This window comes from Urtica dioica, chromosome 1 (genome assembly GCF_054948205.1).
Source record: "Urtica dioica subsp. dioica isolate 48M chromosome 1, U.dioica_male_clone48M_v1_H2, whole genome shotgun sequence".
In the NCBI taxonomy this organism is placed as follows: domain Eukaryota; kingdom Viridiplantae; phylum Streptophyta; class Magnoliopsida; order Rosales; family Urticaceae; genus Urtica; species Urtica dioica.
Genome location: NC_142756.1, coordinates 39,010,905 through 39,029,052, shown reverse-complemented (window position 1 = coordinate 39,029,052; position 18,148 = coordinate 39,010,905). Strand labels below are relative to the sequence as shown.

The 18,148-nt window shown below is 40.8% G+C and overlaps 1 protein-coding gene across 1 annotated transcript; it reads left to right on the top strand.

Moving 5' to 3' along the window:
- Positions 1 to 15,756: 15,756 nt before the first annotated feature.
- Positions 15,757 to 16,960, top strand: CRR7 (chlororespiratory reduction 7). The gene is made up of 3 exons (XM_089627822.1): positions 15,757 to 15,909; positions 16,023 to 16,138; positions 16,228 to 16,960. Exons 1-3 carry the CDS (start codon positions 15,852 to 15,854, stop codon positions 16,498 to 16,500), a joined length of 447 nt encoding a protein of 148 aa, XP_089483948.1. The 5' UTR covers positions 15,757 to 15,851; the 3' UTR covers positions 16,501 to 16,960.
- Positions 16,961 to 18,148: the final 1,188 nt, after the last annotated feature.

Genomic DNA, 18,148 nt, shown 5'->3' with positions numbered 1-18,148 from the left:
GCAAATCTACATTTGTCTCTTCGTAAGTTGTTTAGTTTGTTTATGGACTAAAAGACTAAGGTTTTATCATAAAGCTTCAAACAAAGAAAGAATGAATGAACGTTTCAACTTTTTATTAATGAATAAGCAATTACAAGCAAGAGTCTTCGTAAGACTATATGACATCAAATGTACATTAATAGACACTACTACTCTTCTTGTGGGCACCATTGACAACAAACTCCCACTTGACTCAAAGAAGATGTGAGTAGTCCTACATGCCTAATCCCTCTCGAAGTTGGTCGAAGACCATGTTCGCTAGGGCCTTGGTGAATGGATCTTCCAGAGATCTACTTCACCTCCACGTCTCCGCGTTGCGCGATCTCTAGAATCAAATGGTATTTCCTCTCAATATGTTTAGAGCGCTTATGGCTTCTAGGTTCCTTTGAGTTAGCGACAGCCCCACTATTATCACAATAAAGGGTTATGGGCTCGTCGACGTTTGGAACAACTTCCAAATACTTAAGGAATTTTCTAAGCCATACAGCCTCTTTGGATGCTTCACAAGCAGCCACATATTCTGCTTCCATTTTGGAGTCAGCAATGCAAGATTGCTTAATACTTCTCCACACAACAGCTCCACCATTAAGGATGAACACAGATCCCGAAGTGGATTTCTTGGAATCCTTATCCGCTTGAAAATCGGAGTCGGTATATCCCGTCATAGTCAGGTCAGTACCTGAGTATGTAAGCATCAAGTTCCTAGTTCTTCGAAGATACTTAAGAACATGCTTAACAGCAATCCAGTGCTCGGGTCCAGGGTTGGATTGGAAACGGCTAACTACGCCAACGGCGAAACAGATGTCAGGTCTAGCGTAAAGCATAGCATACATGAGGCTTCCTACGGCAGAGGCGTAAGGAATTTTCCTCATGTCTTCAATCTCTTGTGCAGTCTTGGGAGACTGGTCCTTAGAGAGTGAAACTCCATGCCTAAAGGGTGTTTGGCCCTACTTGCAGTCTTGCATCGAGAAGCGATCCATCACCTTATCAATATAAGATGCTTGAGAGAGCGACAGGGTCCGGTTTTTACTATCTCGAAAGATTTGGATTCCCAGAATGTACGCGGCTTCTCCTAGATCCTTCATATCGAATTGCTTTGCTAGCTAGACCTTAACCTCAGATAACTTACCCACGTCATTACCAATGAGTAGTATATCATCGACATATAGTACCAGAAACACAATTTTGCCTTCGTGTATTAACTTGTAAACACAAGGCTCATCTATTGACTGTTCAAAGCCGAAGCTCTTTACAGTTTCATCGAATCTAATATTCCATGACCTAGATGCTTGCTTTAGTCCATAAATGGATTTAAGCAACTCACAAACCTTGGTCTCTTGACCTTTATCCACGAAACCGTCTGGTTGAGCCATGTAAATGCGCTCATCAAGATTGCCATTCAGAAAGGCTGTCTTGACATCCATTTGCCAGATCTCATTGTCGAGAGCTGCAGCTATGGATAGGAGTATGCGGATGGATTTAAGCATTGCGACTGGCGAGAAGGTTTCTTCATAGTCAATCCCTTCTTGTTGGGTATAACCATTTGCCACAAGTCGTGCTTTGAACGTCTCGACGTTCCCATCAGGACCCATTTTCTTCTTGTATATCCACTTACACCCTACGGGTTTAATCCCTTCAGGAAGGTCTACAAGTTTCCAGACTTTGTTGACATACATCGAGTGCATTTCAACTTTCATGGCGTCAAGCCAAAGGTTTGATTCAGAACAAGCCATCGCTTGGCTATAGGAAACAGGGTCATCCATGTCGGAGACGGCTACAAGAGAGTCTCCATAAGACATGTACCTGTCAGGCTTTTGAGTTGCCCTCCCACTACGTCGAAGTACTACTTGACGAGATTCTGATGAGTTAGGTTGTGTTTCAGTTGGGGTAAGAACAGTTCTTACAGATGAGGTAGAAGCTTCCTCACCCAACTTTTCTTCAAGCACAATTTTGCTTCTAGGTTTCGCATCCTTCATAAAGTCCTCCTCGAGGAAACGAGCATTCGTGCTAACGAAAGTCTTATCGTCCTATAGAAAATGAAACCTTTAGTTTCCTTTGGATATCCCACAAACAGGCACAATTCTGACCTACTAGCCAACTTGCTAGTCTTTTGCCTTAGCACATGTGCAGGGCAACCCCAAATTCGGATGTGGCCCAAACTTACTTTACGGCCAGTCCATCTTTCATAAGGAGTACCAGGAACCGTTTTAGACGGAACTTGGTTCAGAATGTAAGCGGCTGTTTCGAGGGCATATCCCCAAAAGGAAAGCGGGAGTGATGAGTAAATCATCATCGATCTAACCATCTCCATAAGAGTTCGGTTTCTTCTCTCTGACACTCCGTTTTGTTGAGGTGTGCCAGGTGCGGTAAGCTGAGAAGCGATACCTTCTTCTTTAAGAAAGTCATCGAACTCTCCAGACATATACTCACCACCTCGATCAGATCGAAGGGTTTTGATCACTTTGCCAGTTTGCTTTTCCACTAAAGCCCTAAAGACCTTAAATACGTTAAAGGTCTCGGATTTGTGTTTGAGCAAATAGACAAACCCATATCGTGAGTAATCATCAGTGAAGGTAACGAAGTATTCGTATCCTCCACGTGCCTGTTGGCTGAGCGGACCACATACATCAGAATGTATTAGTTCCAACAACTCAGTGGCTCTTCGACCTTTATCGGAGAAAGGTCGCTTAGTCATTTTTCCTTCTATGCAGGATTAACAAGTAGGTAGTGAACCTATTGCAGAGGCTTGGAGTGGACCATCCCTCACAAGTCTCTTAATCCTATCTAGACTGATATGACCAAGTCTTAAGTGCCAGAGGTATGTTGATTTTGTTAGATCGAAGGATTCAGAAAGTTTGATCCTCTTTGGCTCCCTAATTAGATCGTCATCTATTTCGGTGTCCAAAAGAGAAGGTTGAGTGGGATAGATGTAAAAAAGAGCATTCTTCATACATGCATCAGTGACAAAAGAATTATCAGGAAACGAAATACGAATTCCATTCTTAATGAACTTTAAACAATAATCTTGCTCACGAAGACGAGCAACGGATATTAAGTTCTTCCCAAAGGTAGGAACAAAATATACATTATTCAAGTTTAAAGTGCGGTCTTCAAAAGACAGCGTCACAGATCCCACAGCCTTTGCAGACACCAGGCTCCCATCACCCCATTGGAAACAGAACTCGCCTTCCTCTAAGCTTTTGGTTTTCTTGAAACCATTCAAGGAACATCAAATATGGTTAGTAGCAGCGGAGTCAAGAATCCACGTTGATACATTATCAGCTACTAAGCATGCTTCGGTAACTAGTACAATACTATGTTCCTTTGCTTTGAGATAGGCGGGACAGTTCTTTTTGTCGGCCTTGTAAGGTCTCTTCACAGTTTCAGAGGCGGAGGCTTTTTGCTCAGTAGCATGTGCCTCTCCTTGATTCCTCTTTCTCTTAGTGAAACCTACAGCAGTGTGAAGTTCCTCCATAAGCTTGGTAGCAGTGTACTCTAGCTTGTTTATGGAGTAGTTCATCTTGGAGGTATCAAGAGACGCGGGGAGAGTTTCTAAGATCATATCTATGAGATTCTTCCCATTAGTCTCAGATCCTAGGATTTCCATTTTATTTAGAAAACTAATGATCAGTATCATAAAGTCTCTAACAGGAGTCCTAGCCTTCATATGACAGTTCATAAACTGTCGGACTGCTTTTTGCCTTGCTTGACGCCTTTGCCCTCCAAAACTCTCAAGGAGATTGTAGAGCATGTCAGCGGCAGTCTCGATGTCACGATGTTGCTTGTTCAGCATATTGTTCATAGATGCTAAGATATAGCACCTCACAATCTCATCGGATCGAAGCCAGGCCGCTAAGGCGTCATTGTCCTCTTGAGTTGAATCATCATTCGTCAGAGGAGGACACGGGGTGGTGAGTACCCATTTGTGCTTGTAAACGGTAGGTATTATGTCGAGGTTATGTTTCGAATCTATGTAGTTTTCGTTTTCGAGTTGGTTCGAGGAAAGAAAGATAGAGAGAGGGTTGAGAGACATATTGCCTATATAAGTTGAAACAAGTTTATGATTAGTCTTTGGTTTAGGATTTAAGTTTCATTAAGACTTTTGTAAAATCCAAAGGTGTTATGAACGAAATGACACTTTACTCCTTCGAGGGAAGGCCGCAACGAGTCTCCTTTCATAAGTAAATGACACATCATTAATGCTTAGCCAAGATGTCAATACATCAACATTGACTAGCCACCTTGTAAATTGGTTTGATCACTCACATCCTTTCGCAGGGCCTCGAGGGAGGATTACTAGGGATTGAGTCTAAGTGTGTAACCAACCACTTAGTCCAAAAGATTGACTTTGAAAAACAATCCGCCGAGGGGAGGTCTTGTCATCATCGTCTCACTCTCGAACGTAGCTCATTGAGCAATGATCAGAGCAAAGCGCCCTTGAGTACTCTCATTTAAGAGAGGGCCACGAGGGTGACTCTTAGTCCGGCGACACTTGCACTTTTCATTAGTGTTGGGGATCGTGGGTTACAAACAACAAGTATAACCCTCCCACTTAGTTTTTTGGAGATGGTTCATCGACTCTTTTAAGTTCGGAAACAAATTTCCTAGTTAGAGAGCGACAGAGCGGACAACTAGAAGAGAATCCTAGATCGACATGTTCAGAGCAGTATTAGTGCATAAAGGCACAAGGGACATACTCGATCTTTTCCTATTTTCTATTTCGGGAAAGTGCGTGAGGGAAGTGTGAACTTCAACTCACTCGAACACTTGAAAGTTTGAGATTACACATCTTTTTATTTTTCGGCTTGTCTACAAGGAGACCTCCCACTCAAAATTTTCAAGAGCATATAGATTTTGAACATATGTGATATAGATATAGTTTTGAAAACATTTTGAAAACTTATTTGATTTGGATGACAAAATATTTTCAAGTTTGAAAGTGAAAACGGTTTTTCAAAATTCAAACTAGTTTTGTAAAAATTCAATTTCAATTAATCTTTCAAAAATCAAAACTTTTAATCTTTACACATCATGTTTATAATCATATGAAAAACATTTTTGCTCAAGAAAATTTTCTCATTAGAGTTCTATAACTCATGGTAGTGGGGTTTGAAAATCCGGATTTCTAAAAAACTGGAGTTTCAGACAGCCGCGCACCTCGGAGTAAAATCGCCATATCTGGCGGCTCCGATGTCCTTTTGAGCCGAAACCGGTGGCATTGGACAGAGGATAGACAGAGCTTTAATTTGATTCAAGAATCATTAAATTTAGATTTCTGAGCAGAGAGTTATGCCGCTTTTAATGCGGGTTTACATTCCAGCTCGAAGAAAAAGAAATAAATTAAAGCTTTGTCCTTTTAGGTGCGAAAAAGAATCGAGTGTAACGGAACGTTTTAAGATGTTGTTTAAAGCTTTTATTTGTGTTTTATTAGCAGGGTAATAACATAGAATAAAAGAAATAACAACATGCATAAAACGATTCAAGTAAATAAACGAAACTAGCAAGAAAATAAAACTAGTCACAAAATTTACTCGAAAATTCTCAAACCTTTAAAACACGTTTTTTTAATATAAAAAATTAAAACTTTTAGAACTGATTCTAATGTGTTTTAACATCATCCCAAACTCATAGAAAATCAACATGGTTTTTAATTTAGAGACAAGAGCAATAAATTAAAATTAATCTAAGATTACAATTCTAACTTGTCACAAAATTAGTAAACTTTCGAAAACGATTTTCAAGCTCATAATTTAAAAACATGCACATGCATTCCTTTGACCATAGCTCTGATACCATTTGTTGGAATCGATCTAGGGTTTAAGAAAAAGATTAAACGCTTCGCAAAGCGGCGGAATTTTAAAAATTTTCTTTTTAAGTAAAACTAGTTTTTACTAACCTAGACAAGAGCATATGCATGTAAATAAAAACTAATATGAGCTATAAAAGTTACTAACCTTTTTGATGCTTGAACGTTGATGAGTCTTTGGAAGGTTGGCAACGTTCGTCTCCCCTCGCAGCACGTCTCTCTTTTCTTTCCTCGGGAACTCGAGCAACCACGATAGTTTCTATCACTAAATCACTCGAAAAGAAGGAATTAGTGAGTGGGCACTTTTAAACACTACGACTTGAGAACGAGTCTCGAAGTCGCAGAGCTAAAGACTAGGTCGAGTGAGGACCTAGGTGCCAAGACAAGAGAAAACCGAAAATAAACTAGAGAGAGAGAGAGAGGATTTCGGCCAAAGTTCTAGATAGAGAGTCTCTCAAATCTCTTAAACTTGGATGAATGAAATGTGAGGAATGAGGCTCCTATTTATAGGAGGAGGATTACCTTCAAAAGGTAGTTTCCTCTTTTCCTATTGCCTTGCACGTCCAACATGCCTCATGAAGGCTTAGGATTTGTTTCCTCATTTGATTTCCTCTTAGTTGGCCGAAAATGCACTTTCCTTCTTAAGGAAATTTGTTTCCTCTTTTTCTTTTGGCAAGTATCTTCATACATCAATGCACAAAATAAACTCTCTTTCCCACTATGGCATGAACGAAATTCAGCCTTATTTTCCTTGGGTTGGACGAAATTTGAGCTTCTAGAAGGAGCTTCTAGATGTTTCTTCATTTGTTCATGACAACATAAGAAAAGCCCATTAAGAATTTTCAAGTAAAATTCTATGAAATGAAATTAATCCTCAAGGCCCAATAAACTATTAATGGCTGAGTGTTTTAAGTTTCATTTGTCATCAAATGACCTTGTCAAAAAAAATTTATTGACATTCATTTCGTCCTATGTCCAAAAGGACAAAAATACCCTTTTGACAATTTTCGTAAAACTGTCTCGTTCTTGTTTTGACTTAGCTTTCAGTTTAACTATTCCTACTCGATGTGATTCGTGACAGTGACCTCATGGACCCAAATGAACAAAGCTTGAGCTAAACACTTGGACTCAAAAGTTCACAAACCTTTTCCAAGTTTAGCTTAATGCCAACTGACTCCACTAAAGAGTTGACACTGAAAATCTCTCGGTTCAAATGAATTTATTTTCTACTCAAGAATTCAACCTAATTATGATGAGCGGATCCACTGAATATTATCTATGTTTACCCTTCATGAATGTCATCAGCTAGTCGGGATTTACTAAATTACCATTTTACCCTTCTAGCTGTTATTTCCTCAACTCCTTTGTCGCTTGTGAATAAGTTAGAAACAATGTATTGACGAGGAGCTAACAAGTCACATTGTTTCATCCAAAAGAGTCATGACTCAATTTGGACACTGGCCAGTTCATTTATTCACACTCCAAGGAACAAAGCATGAGGTGACATACATTGCATTTCAGCAATCTTGTACATGAATTCCATATCTATGAGAACTTCACAAAGTTACTCATGACAGACTCACAACTTAGTACTTCACCAATAGGCCTTGTTCGGAATCACATAGTGAGTCCGAACTTTGACTTTCTCAAATGAGAATACTAAGGTGTGAAATGGCATGTCTCATTTCAGGATTAAGGTAAGCATGATGCAATTCATACATAGTGACTTCGAGACATAAGAGGTTAAATGGTTTGTTCTTATATTGTCTCTAGAAGTGCACTGGTCAATTCAGTACCTTCGGAAGATACCTAGAAGAACTATAGAGTCCCAAACTCTCAATGCCTCATAACCAGACATCATAGATTCTTCTAACAATCATACTGAGGTCAATAGTCCTTTGACCCTAAGATTGCGAATATATCGTTTTAAGCAAACTACGAAGAGTTTGTTCATGCAAATCTACATTTGTCTCTTCGTAAGTTGTTTAGTTTGTTTATGGACTAAAAGACTAAGGTTTTATCATAAAGCTTCAAACAAAGAAAGAATGAATGAACGTTTCAACTTTTTATTAATGAATAAGCAATTACAAGCAAGAGTCTTCGTAAGACTATATGACATCAAATGTACATTAATAGACACTACTACTCTTCTTGTGGGCACCATTGACAACACTGTTAGCCCCCCGAGTTTCTTGCGTTTGTGAGACAAAGGCCAAGAAACTCTCGCGTTAGAGGTATACAACAGAGTTGTCATGTGTAGAATAACTTTTTATTGCAATAAAGGGGGTCGTTACAGGTAGCCATGGCATTTGGCCTTCTTTTATGAAAAAAAGAAAATTACATTTTTGAAATAAAAGCAATCACGAGGTCGATCGAGTTCGGTCGTGAGTTTAAGGGTCGAAGTAACGACACTCATGGTTTGCCAGCAGACGCAACGAATTCCTTGAAATCCCCACCTCGAATTAGGGAATCAATTCGCTTCTTAAGCTGCTTGCACTCGATCGTCGCGTGCCCGTGATCTTTGTGGTATTCGCAGAACCTACTTCGATCTCGCTTCGCGGGGTCCTTTGTGAGTGGAGCGGGGCTTCCCAGCTTATCGCGGCGTAAGTTCAGGATCCGGTCGGGCGTTGTGTTGAGCGGGACGAAGGATCGCTTTGGGGCTGGAGAAGGGTGGTCGTTAGGGATTTGACCCTTCCGGCGCCTTTTCCTTCGAGGCTCGAGACCAACGGCCGACATCATAAGCGTGGCTGCGCGTTCTTGGTCGAGTGCTCGATCAATGTTGGGTGGTTGCTGCCCCAAGATGATCGCGGTCTCGCGTCGGGCGTTGAGCTTTTCTCTCAAGTCGAACTCGGGATTCTCTCTTTGAGAACTGAGGCGGTCTCTCAAGTCTCCGGAGGCCGTCCCTATCACCCTTGTTAAAGGTGCGTCGCTCAGGCGACGCCCTTGACGGAGGCCGCGACCATCGACGTTGTCACCTTCACGAGGGTTTTGGACGCGGATGGAGAGCTTGGAGCGTCCCTTTCGGGACCTCGAGACTGAGCGTTCTCGGGTATTGCGTGAGCTTTGGAGCCTTGACGTGGTCGCCCGAGGGTGTCACCTCGAGGGCGCGTGCGCGTGCTCATCAGAAAGTTGACGCTTCGACGCGGCCGCCCGAGGGGGTCCCCTTTGAGGCGTGCGCGCGTGTCCACTTTCGTGAATAGCGTGGTCGAGGTTGGTCTCGTGGTTGATGTCATCGACATTGTTGGAGTCGAGGAGGTCGGCGATGAGCGCGCCGGTGACGCCGGGGCGGTCTAGGAGCTCGGCGAGCCTTCGAGCCGTGTCCTCTCGGACTGCGGCCTCGGGGTCATTCGCCAGGTCTCGGGGCTGGCTCTCGTTATCACGAGGTTGCCCTTCGAGACGGCGCGCAGAGCTTTGGAGATCGCGCCTCGAGCTAGTCGCACGGGCGCCCCCGGAGGTGGCGGGGCTACGACTCATCTCTCGAGAGTCGTAGAAGTGAGAAGAAGACTGGTAGAGGGGATGTGTTGCCAAGGTCGAGAGATCCCCTCCTTCTAGCGCCAAAATGTTGTCGCTGTTTTTCGGACAACTATTTAGGAGCCAAAGACGGTTAGACCCAAGGCCGGACCAAGTGGTCTCGTCTTGACTCGAGCGTGTCGGACTTGGTATCCCAAGTCGTTCCTTAGCTGTGGATGTCCCTTGAGTTCGTCAAAGTACCTGAAAAGGAGCAAAGAACACGTGAACTACAAAGGGGAAACAGGGGGGGTGCCCCTGTTTACCTCTCCGACGCTCAACATTAGTGTGATTGAGGTGGAGTATAGAGGTTTTAGGGGTGTTTAGAGGCCAAAGCTTGAGAGAAACGAGCGAGGTACGAGTTCGGCAGCGTTTCAGTGCTCAAGAATGGATTACCTGGACCAAGGGGGGTGCCTTGGTATTTATAGGCAGCCAAGGGGAGGTTTGAAGACCCCTTGGTCGAGTGAGCAAGGTTGGGTCGGCCGTGGAGGGCCGGCCATGGAGAGCCGGCCATGGAGAGCCGGCCTTGGAGAGCCGGCCATGGAGGGCCGGCCTTGGAGGAGGGCCGGCCTTGGAGAGCCGGCCTTGGAGAGCCGGCCATGGAGGGCCGGCCTTGGAGGAGGGCCGGCCTTGGAGTGCCGGCCTTGGAGGAGGGCCGGCCTTGGAGGAGGGCCAGCCTTGGAGTGCCGGCCTTGGAGAGCCGGCCTTGGAGAGCCGGCCATGGAGGAGGGCCGGCCTTGAATTGCCGGCCTTGGAGGAGGGCCGGCCTTGGAGTGCCGGCCTTGGAGAGCCGGCCATGGAGGAGGGCCGGCCTTGGGGTGCCGGCCTTGGAGAGCCGGCCATGGAGGAGGGCCGGCCTTGGAGTGCTTGCCTTGGAGAGCCGGCCATGGAGAGCCGGCCATGGAGGAGGGCCGGCCTTGGAGTGCCGGCCTTGGAGAGCCGGCCATGGAGGAGGGCCGGCCTTGGAGTGCCGGCCTTGGAGAGCCGGCCATGGAGGAGGGCCGGCCTTGGAGTGCCGGCCTTGGAGTGCCGGCCATGGAGAAGGGCCGGCTGAGCATATGGCCGGCCATTGGCCGGCTGACCTTTGGGCCGGCGACAGGCTGGCCAAGCATATGGCCGGCCGCTGGCCGGCTGAGCATGTGGCCGACCGCCGGCCGGCTGACCCTTGGCCCGGCCATTGGTTTGGGCCGGCCAAAGGCCGAGGCAAGGTTTCGCCACTCGAGGCCTTGCATCGGTCGCATGGGTCGAGGTGACGCCTTAGTCCCTGTCGGTCCGAGACGGACCGACAACACTGAGTAACATACATCTCTCCTTGACGTAGGTCGTGGAGAGTGTTCTCAGCCTTAAACAGCTCGGACACATCTTCGGATTGGGAGAAGATTTCTCTAGCTGCTTGCCAGATTTCCGTTACCGTTGGGTAAAGGAGGAAGGTTTTCCCGATTTCGGGATGGATAGAGTTTATGAGCCAGGACATCACCATGTTGTTTTCTGCCTTCCAACTCTTAAACGTCGGATCTTCGATCTTCGGAGATGTAGCCACGCCTGTAAGGTAGTCATCTTTACCTCGTCCCGATATGAACATGAGCACGGATTGAGACCACTGTAGGAAGTTGTGGCATTGAGTTTGTGGCTCGTGATATGTTGGGAAAAAGATTCAGAGTGAGACCGAGCGGGCGAGGTCTGCGAGGTGGTCGAAGTGGTGTTGAGGGCGAATGAGTTTTCAAAGGAGTTCATGATGATTGAATTTCTGAGCTCTGATACCATGTAGAAATAAAGAGAAAAGAGTCGGAAATGGGAGAGAGTGTTCCGAGACTTTGAATGTTATTTCTTATCATTGATATGAAATTGTATCACCTATTTATACACATGGCGAATACATTATAATAGACTAGATACATGAGAGTGTAATAACTACGTCTAGGAAATAGAGAATAATAAATATTACACTGAGAACAAGACATATAAAATAGAATGACAAATAAATGCAACACTTTTCCCAAGTGATGAGTTCCAGGAAGTGAGGGTTCCCTAGACACGCCTGTCAGGAGGAAAGGCGAAGTGACGGCGTGACGAGGTGAAGCTTAGGCGAGGTGGCTTAATTCCTAGTTTATAAATAAAAGACTTTTGGATGTCATTCCTAGCCAAAGAATACACGATTAAATATTATGGGTAGACATTTTGCAATTTCACATCGTTTGTTTTAATTTTAACAATAATTTAGCAAAATAGTCAAATCAAACCTTTAAAATTGCTAAATAGCCAGGGTTTTATAAATACTAAGTAAATAGCCAGATATCATTGAAGACACTTCTAAATTTACCAAAACGCCCAGACATTTCCTGCCCATAAGTCACACGGTTAACTTAAAAAAAATAATGATAAAAGAGGTAACGTGATTCCGAGAATCGAGGAAGTAATAACTGCAAATTTAATACCGATCAACTCACAACCGATATTCACTCTGCGATTAAGAAAAAAAAAATTTCTCCCAAAATATTTTTCAAAATCAGCTCCTCTCTCCGACGAACTGCAACTATTTTGGCAACAACCGACGAACTGCAACTATTTTTCAAAACAAGCTCCTCTCTCCGGCTGTAACAGGTATGCATGTGTGATTTTTTTTTCGTTTGGAACTCTTATTTACTAATGTTCAACCTCGATTTACATATTAAAATATGGAAAAAAATGTTTTTTTTTAATCGATTATGAAAATAGATGGTATTGTTTATTCCTCTCCCTATGTGTAATGAATCCGTGGATTATTGTTCATTAATCCTAAAATTTACACAAAACCCTATTCATCACAATGAAATTTGGGGGATCCGACTATTGAAATTTAAATACAAAATGCATGTGTCATTCAGTGATTTAAATGTTTATTGTAAATCCTTTTGAATGTTTAAATGTTGTTGGAACGGGTTTGATGTGTAAATCTTGATGTGTTATATCTAAATCTTGATGCGTAGTGAAATGAAATCATGTTTCAGTTTGTTAGTGTATGGGTAATACCATTGTGAATGCATTTGAAGATTTTGGGTGTTTGGATATTAGAAGAAAATATGAATCGACATATTCTGCAGTAAATCTGAGTAAATATCGGACACTCTAAGGTTTTTTGACCAAATCTTTATTTACACATATTTACTGCAGAATATGTCATACCATTGTTAGTGTGTGTTATGTACACATATTTACTGTAGAATATGTCATACCAAATCTTTAAGATTTTTTGACCAAATCTTTATTTACACGTTGAATGTGTGTTAGTGTTTGAGTAATACCATTGGAAATGTGTTTGAAGAATTGGTGTCTTTGGATATTACAAGGAAATATGATTGACATATTATGCATAAATATGTGTAAATATCGGACACTCCCAGGTTTTGGTTATTTGTAAGACATTATTAACGTGTATTTACTGCAAACAGGGTTAATATGACTCAACCACGACAGCGAGAACAAAAATAACTGCCGTAAGAAATAAGACGCTCACAATAACGCCGTCTACCGAAAACAGTTTGTAAATCATGTTGATTACATTCTGTATTTACACCACCTGACAATGGATTATGGTTTTCCAGCCATTGACGTTCAAAAAGCTTAACTGCAACATAACAGTGATAGTAAATATACGTAAATGCAATGGTAATTTTATGAAAACCTGTGCGAAAATAGTCTAATTTTTTTTTAAAAAAAAAGAATACAGACTTGATTCATTCATGTGCGTTGGAAAAAGAGAAATTTAAATATTAAAACGAGACAAGATAAATCAAGCTGTAAATATAAGAAAATTATATATAATAGGAAACAAATAAATTGCAACTGCCACGTCCAAATTAGTTTCTAAATAAAGGGAATCATTAAGTAGACTTGATCCTGTTCACACATGATATCAGGAATTTAAATTCAAAAATTCCGGGTAGTTATATAATTCCAAATTCAAAAAATTCGAAATTCAAAACACAAACATGGGCAATTTAGGATATGAAAAAACATATAATTGAGCCACGTCATCCGAGTGGCTATTTACTTAGTATTTACAAAACTTTGGCTATTTAGCAATTTTAAAGGTTTGAGTCGGCTATTTTGCTAAATTACCCTATTTTTAAATAGTTAAGACTTAGAAAACATTTTTTAGTAAATTGTAACTGAATTTGAATAATTCAGCTTTACTAGAATATTATTGTAACTGACCAAATGTCCATTAATCACTCGGGAGAATACTGTTAAACAACTCACATAACTAATGGTAAGATGATTTGGAGATATTTCTTTTACTAATACAGACTATACACGAGTAGATCAATCAGCGACACGGTTTGAAACAACATGTGAGGCAAAGCAGCCAATTAGAGTTGTCGTGTTCATTTTGTTTCGATTGTGATTGCTCTCCTGAGTGTATCATCTGCAGCGATGACGATGCCTGTGTCGGAGATGAATTCCATTTATCTGTTGCCCTATGCCTCTTCGGCTCCATTTTTGGAGATGATATCATCCCGCTATCGTAATTTCCCACCAATCTGAACCGAAATTAAATATTAGTCACGAATGTAAATAATTCATAGCCTCTCGGGTGAAATCGTCGCAATATAGAGCATTCTTCTGAGCAAGATTATTGAGGTAAGATAATGTAGAGGAATTGATTTTTCTATTACAAAATACTATGTGAAATATTTCATTTTGTTTCCGATTGTAGCAATAATAATAATAAAAATAAAAAATAAAATAAAAAATGACACGTCAGACGGAGAGAGAGAGACAACTAACACAGGGAATTGGAATGATTGAGCCGTGGCATTATAACTCCAATCGAAACGGTCCTTCGACACGTCAGACGGAGTTCGTATCCCATCAGTGATCTCGGAGGCGTAGTTGATCTGATCGCTACTGACGACCCCAGAGAATCTCGCGAGCTCTTGGTCAAACTTGGTCAACTCTCCGGACCTGAACATGTTCAAGAACTGGTCCTTCGAGAAGCTCGTGTTACCCACGTGGATGCTGAACAAAGACTCGTTCGACGCGAAAGACCATTCCATCGGCGTAGAAGATTTCGCCGCGAAAACCGAGGCCGGGATTCTGGCCGGGTCGAACCCCACCGGAGGCTGGATCGCTGACCGGCTTTGACTATGGGCCGGGCCCGTTAGGGTGTCGCTGTTTGAGCCCGGCGTTCTTTTATTGTTAGCGCTGACGTTGCTCGCGGCAACGATAATCCCGTCCTTTTCATGGTCGATTTCGTTGGAGGCCGAGTTTTGGCGGGAGATTGTTGGAGTGTCGCCGATTTCGAAGACTCGTGCGTCGTCGGAGCTTGGGCTCGCGTGCCTGTCGTTTTTTTTGTCCATATAAAATACCAGAAGTTGAACACGAAACGAGAACGTTTCGTTTTTTCTTTGAATTTTTTTTCTTCAGGAATTTGTGTTCTGTGATTTTTCGGGGAGAGGGAAAATAAGTGTTTTATGGAAATTTAAAAGAAAAATAAGTAATGTGGAATGGTGAATATTATTAAAGGAGATCAGGAAGTTGGAATGAATAAGAAATAGAATATAAAAATTAACAAAATCTGGGGTTGTAAGGTAACGATGCAATGTCGGATTATTTGGTAAAATTATGAGACCCTGGAGCAGTACAATAACTAAATACTGTTAAAGAATTTGTTGCTGATCTGGTTTAAATAATTGAACTTTGAAATTTTCTATCATGGGCTAACAAATTAATCTAGTTCCTACTCTGACTCTTCTAAAGTAGTTGGTTTGTTTTATTTTTATTTGGCTTACATTTTGTTTCTCCAAAACAGAAAGGGCTCCGTGGTTTTTCATCAAATAATAACAGAATTTAGAATAGTAAAGGAAATCTCGTTTATAGAATTACTACAGGTTATAAACCGATAATACAGTTGGAAGAAACATATGTAAATTTTTTTCCAGTTAATTGAGAACATGGCTGGGTGTTCGAATTCTATTTTTAATTCATACATAGGTTTTCCAAATGAAAAATAATAATGATTATTTTTGTAACACCAGCTAATCATGCAGCTCCATATATCAGTCAAGGTTTTTCTCATATCGTTTAATTTGTAAACGACATTCTTGCTGTTGTCTGTGACGCATGTCAGTTTTGGATAATGTGGTGTGTTATAATAATAAAACACTCGATGAGCATTAAAACTTCAAAATCATAAAAAAAAAAAAAAAAACATATATTTTTCTTCTTCTCAATTGTCGTTATCTCATTGGTAAGAAATGAGAGGCTCACCCTGTCCTAGCCACTAAAAATAGAAATTAAAAAAATAATTTTTTTTTTTTAATAATTATCAAGTCAAATGGTAGAGTAGAAAATAATAAGGAAGAAGAAGGGTTTGAAAGGTTCACATATAAAACCCCTTCACTTTATCCATTTATCCATCTCTTCTCTTAGTAAATACATACACATAAGAACCTAGTATTTTCTAAACAACATAGTTATACTCATAGAAGCCCTGCATTGAAAAAAAAAGGAGATATTTATGGGAAGTAAGCTTTTGGAGAAGCAATTGTTCAACTATGCAGTCCTTTCTTTCACATGTAAGCTCTACTATATACCTTTCAAACATACACTAAGTATTTACTATTTATGAGATTTCTACAATCAAACAGGGTTCATTTTTTTTTTTTTTTTTTGCTTTATTATATTGCAGCTGAAGCATCAAAAAGACAACATGTCAAAATTCCATCAATTCACACAAGACCACTAGGAGGCCAAAGCGATTATTTCAAAATTCACAGCCAAAACCACCGAAGCAATTGTGTGAAAGTATGTCGCACAACAAAACTCTCTTTATTTAGAATCATATAAACATTATAATGTAATTATTTTTTCTTTCCAATTTTGCTACAATTCAGGTTTATGGGGCTAGAAGGAGGAGGGTGTACGAAAAGATGGATACTTATGTATTATTGGAACCGGGACAAGACGAGAGGTTTGTGTCGGAGGAGGAGCTGAGAGTTACTCTAAAAGGTTGGCTAGAGAAATGGCCCGGCCAGTCTCTCCCGCCGGACCTTGCCAGCTTCGACACCCTCGATGATGCCATTTCTTACCTTGTTAGCTCCGTCTGCGAGCTCGATTTCCCCGGGGACGTCGGTTCCGTTCAGTGGTATGAAGTTCGTTTAGAGTGACGCTTTGTTTTTCCGTGTAGAAAAAAGCTCCATTAGCTAAATAACCAAATTTATAGTTTGACATTGTTAAATAGTCAATATTTCGTAAATCTTAGATAAATAACAACGTTCATGTATTTTAATGAAAGGGTAAACTAGACATGTCACGTCATCATTATCACTATTTACTTAAGATTTACGAAACGTTGCCTGTATAGCAATTTCAAACGTTTTAGTTGATTATTTACCTAATTTTTTGAAGAAAAAAAATTTGAAATCTCTACCATATTTCTCTCTCATCCTTGATCAGGCTCAGTTAGTAACAAGGAGAGAAATGAAAATCTCTTTGTATTTTCTTTGTGCTGTTTGAATTTGTAATGACTAGGGGGCGAATATATTTGAAGGAAAATATGATCATATATAATTATAAGTGTGTATATTTTCTCTTCCAATGTTTATTATTGAAAACTAAGACTACAGGGAAAAATTATTTCTCCTTTACTTTCTTATTAAGTTTTTTTTTCTTTTAATTTTTCTGGGTATATGAATTTGTTGGAATTGATCTAGGGTTAAAAAAAGATTTAACGCTTCGATCAATCGGAGGAATTTAAAAATTTTCTTTAAAACAAGTAAAATGTTTTTACTAACCTAGACAAAGAGCAAGTACATATAAATAAAAAGCTATAAATGAGCATTATATGTTTACTAACCATTGAGAAGCTTGAACGTTGAGAAACCTTAGGAAGGTTGAAACGTTCGTCTCCCCTCGCAGCACGTCTCTCTAGTTTCCTCGGGAACTCGAGCAACCACGAAAGTTTCTATCACAATAATCACTCGAGAAAGAAAGGAATTAGTGTGTGGGCACTTTTAAACACGACGACTCAAGAACAAGTCTAAGAGTCGAAGAGCTAAAACACTAGGTCAAATGTGGACCTAGGTGCCAAAACAAAAATGAAAGAAAACTAGAGAGAGAGAGAGAGAGAGAGGGTCGGCCAAGTCTAAAGAGAGAAGCTCTTAATCTCTAAAACTTTGGAATGAATAGAATGAAGGGAATGAGGGCTTTATTTATAGGAGAGGGTTTACCTTAGTTTCCTCTTCTATAGAATATCACATATTCATGATCAACATTTGCTCTCCTTCCCTTTGTTTCACACGGCCAAGAGGAGATTCTAGAAGCCTTGGATTTGTTTCTCGAAACTCTTTTAGAAGGTGTTTCTAGATTTTTGTTCACTTGTTCATGACAACATAAGAAAAACCCATTAAGAATTTTCAAGTAAAATTCTATGAACTGAAATTAATCCTCAAGGCCCAATGGACTTGTTTTGGCCGAGTGATAATATGTCATCATATGACAATGCCAAAAAATTTATTGACATTCATTTCATCTTACGTCCAAAAAGACAAAAAATACCCTTTTGACAATTTTCGTAAAACTTGTCTCGTTCTTGTTTTGACTTAGCTTCTAGTTGAACTATTCCTACTCGATGTGATTTGTGACAGTGATCTCATGGATCAAAATGAACAAAGCTTGAGTTAAAATACTTGGACTCAAAAGTTCACAAACCTTTTCCAAGTTTAGATTAATGTCAACTGACTCCACTAAGAGTTGACACTGAGAATCTCTCGGTTCAAATGAATTTATTTTCTACTCAAGAATTCAACTAAATTG

Coding starts and splice junctions, on each gene's coding strand:
- CRR7 (XM_089627822.1), top strand. CDS start 15,852: ATGGGAAGTAAGCTTTTGGAGAAGCAATTGTTCAACTATGCAGTCCTT. Junction 15,910..16,022: donor TGCAGTCCTTTCTTTCACAT/GTAAGCTCTACT, acceptor ATTATATTGCAG/CTGAAGCATCAAAAAGACAA. Junction 16,139..16,227: donor ACCGAAGCAATTGTGTGAAA/GTATGTCGCACA, acceptor GCTACAATTCAG/GTTTATGGGGCTAGAAGGAG.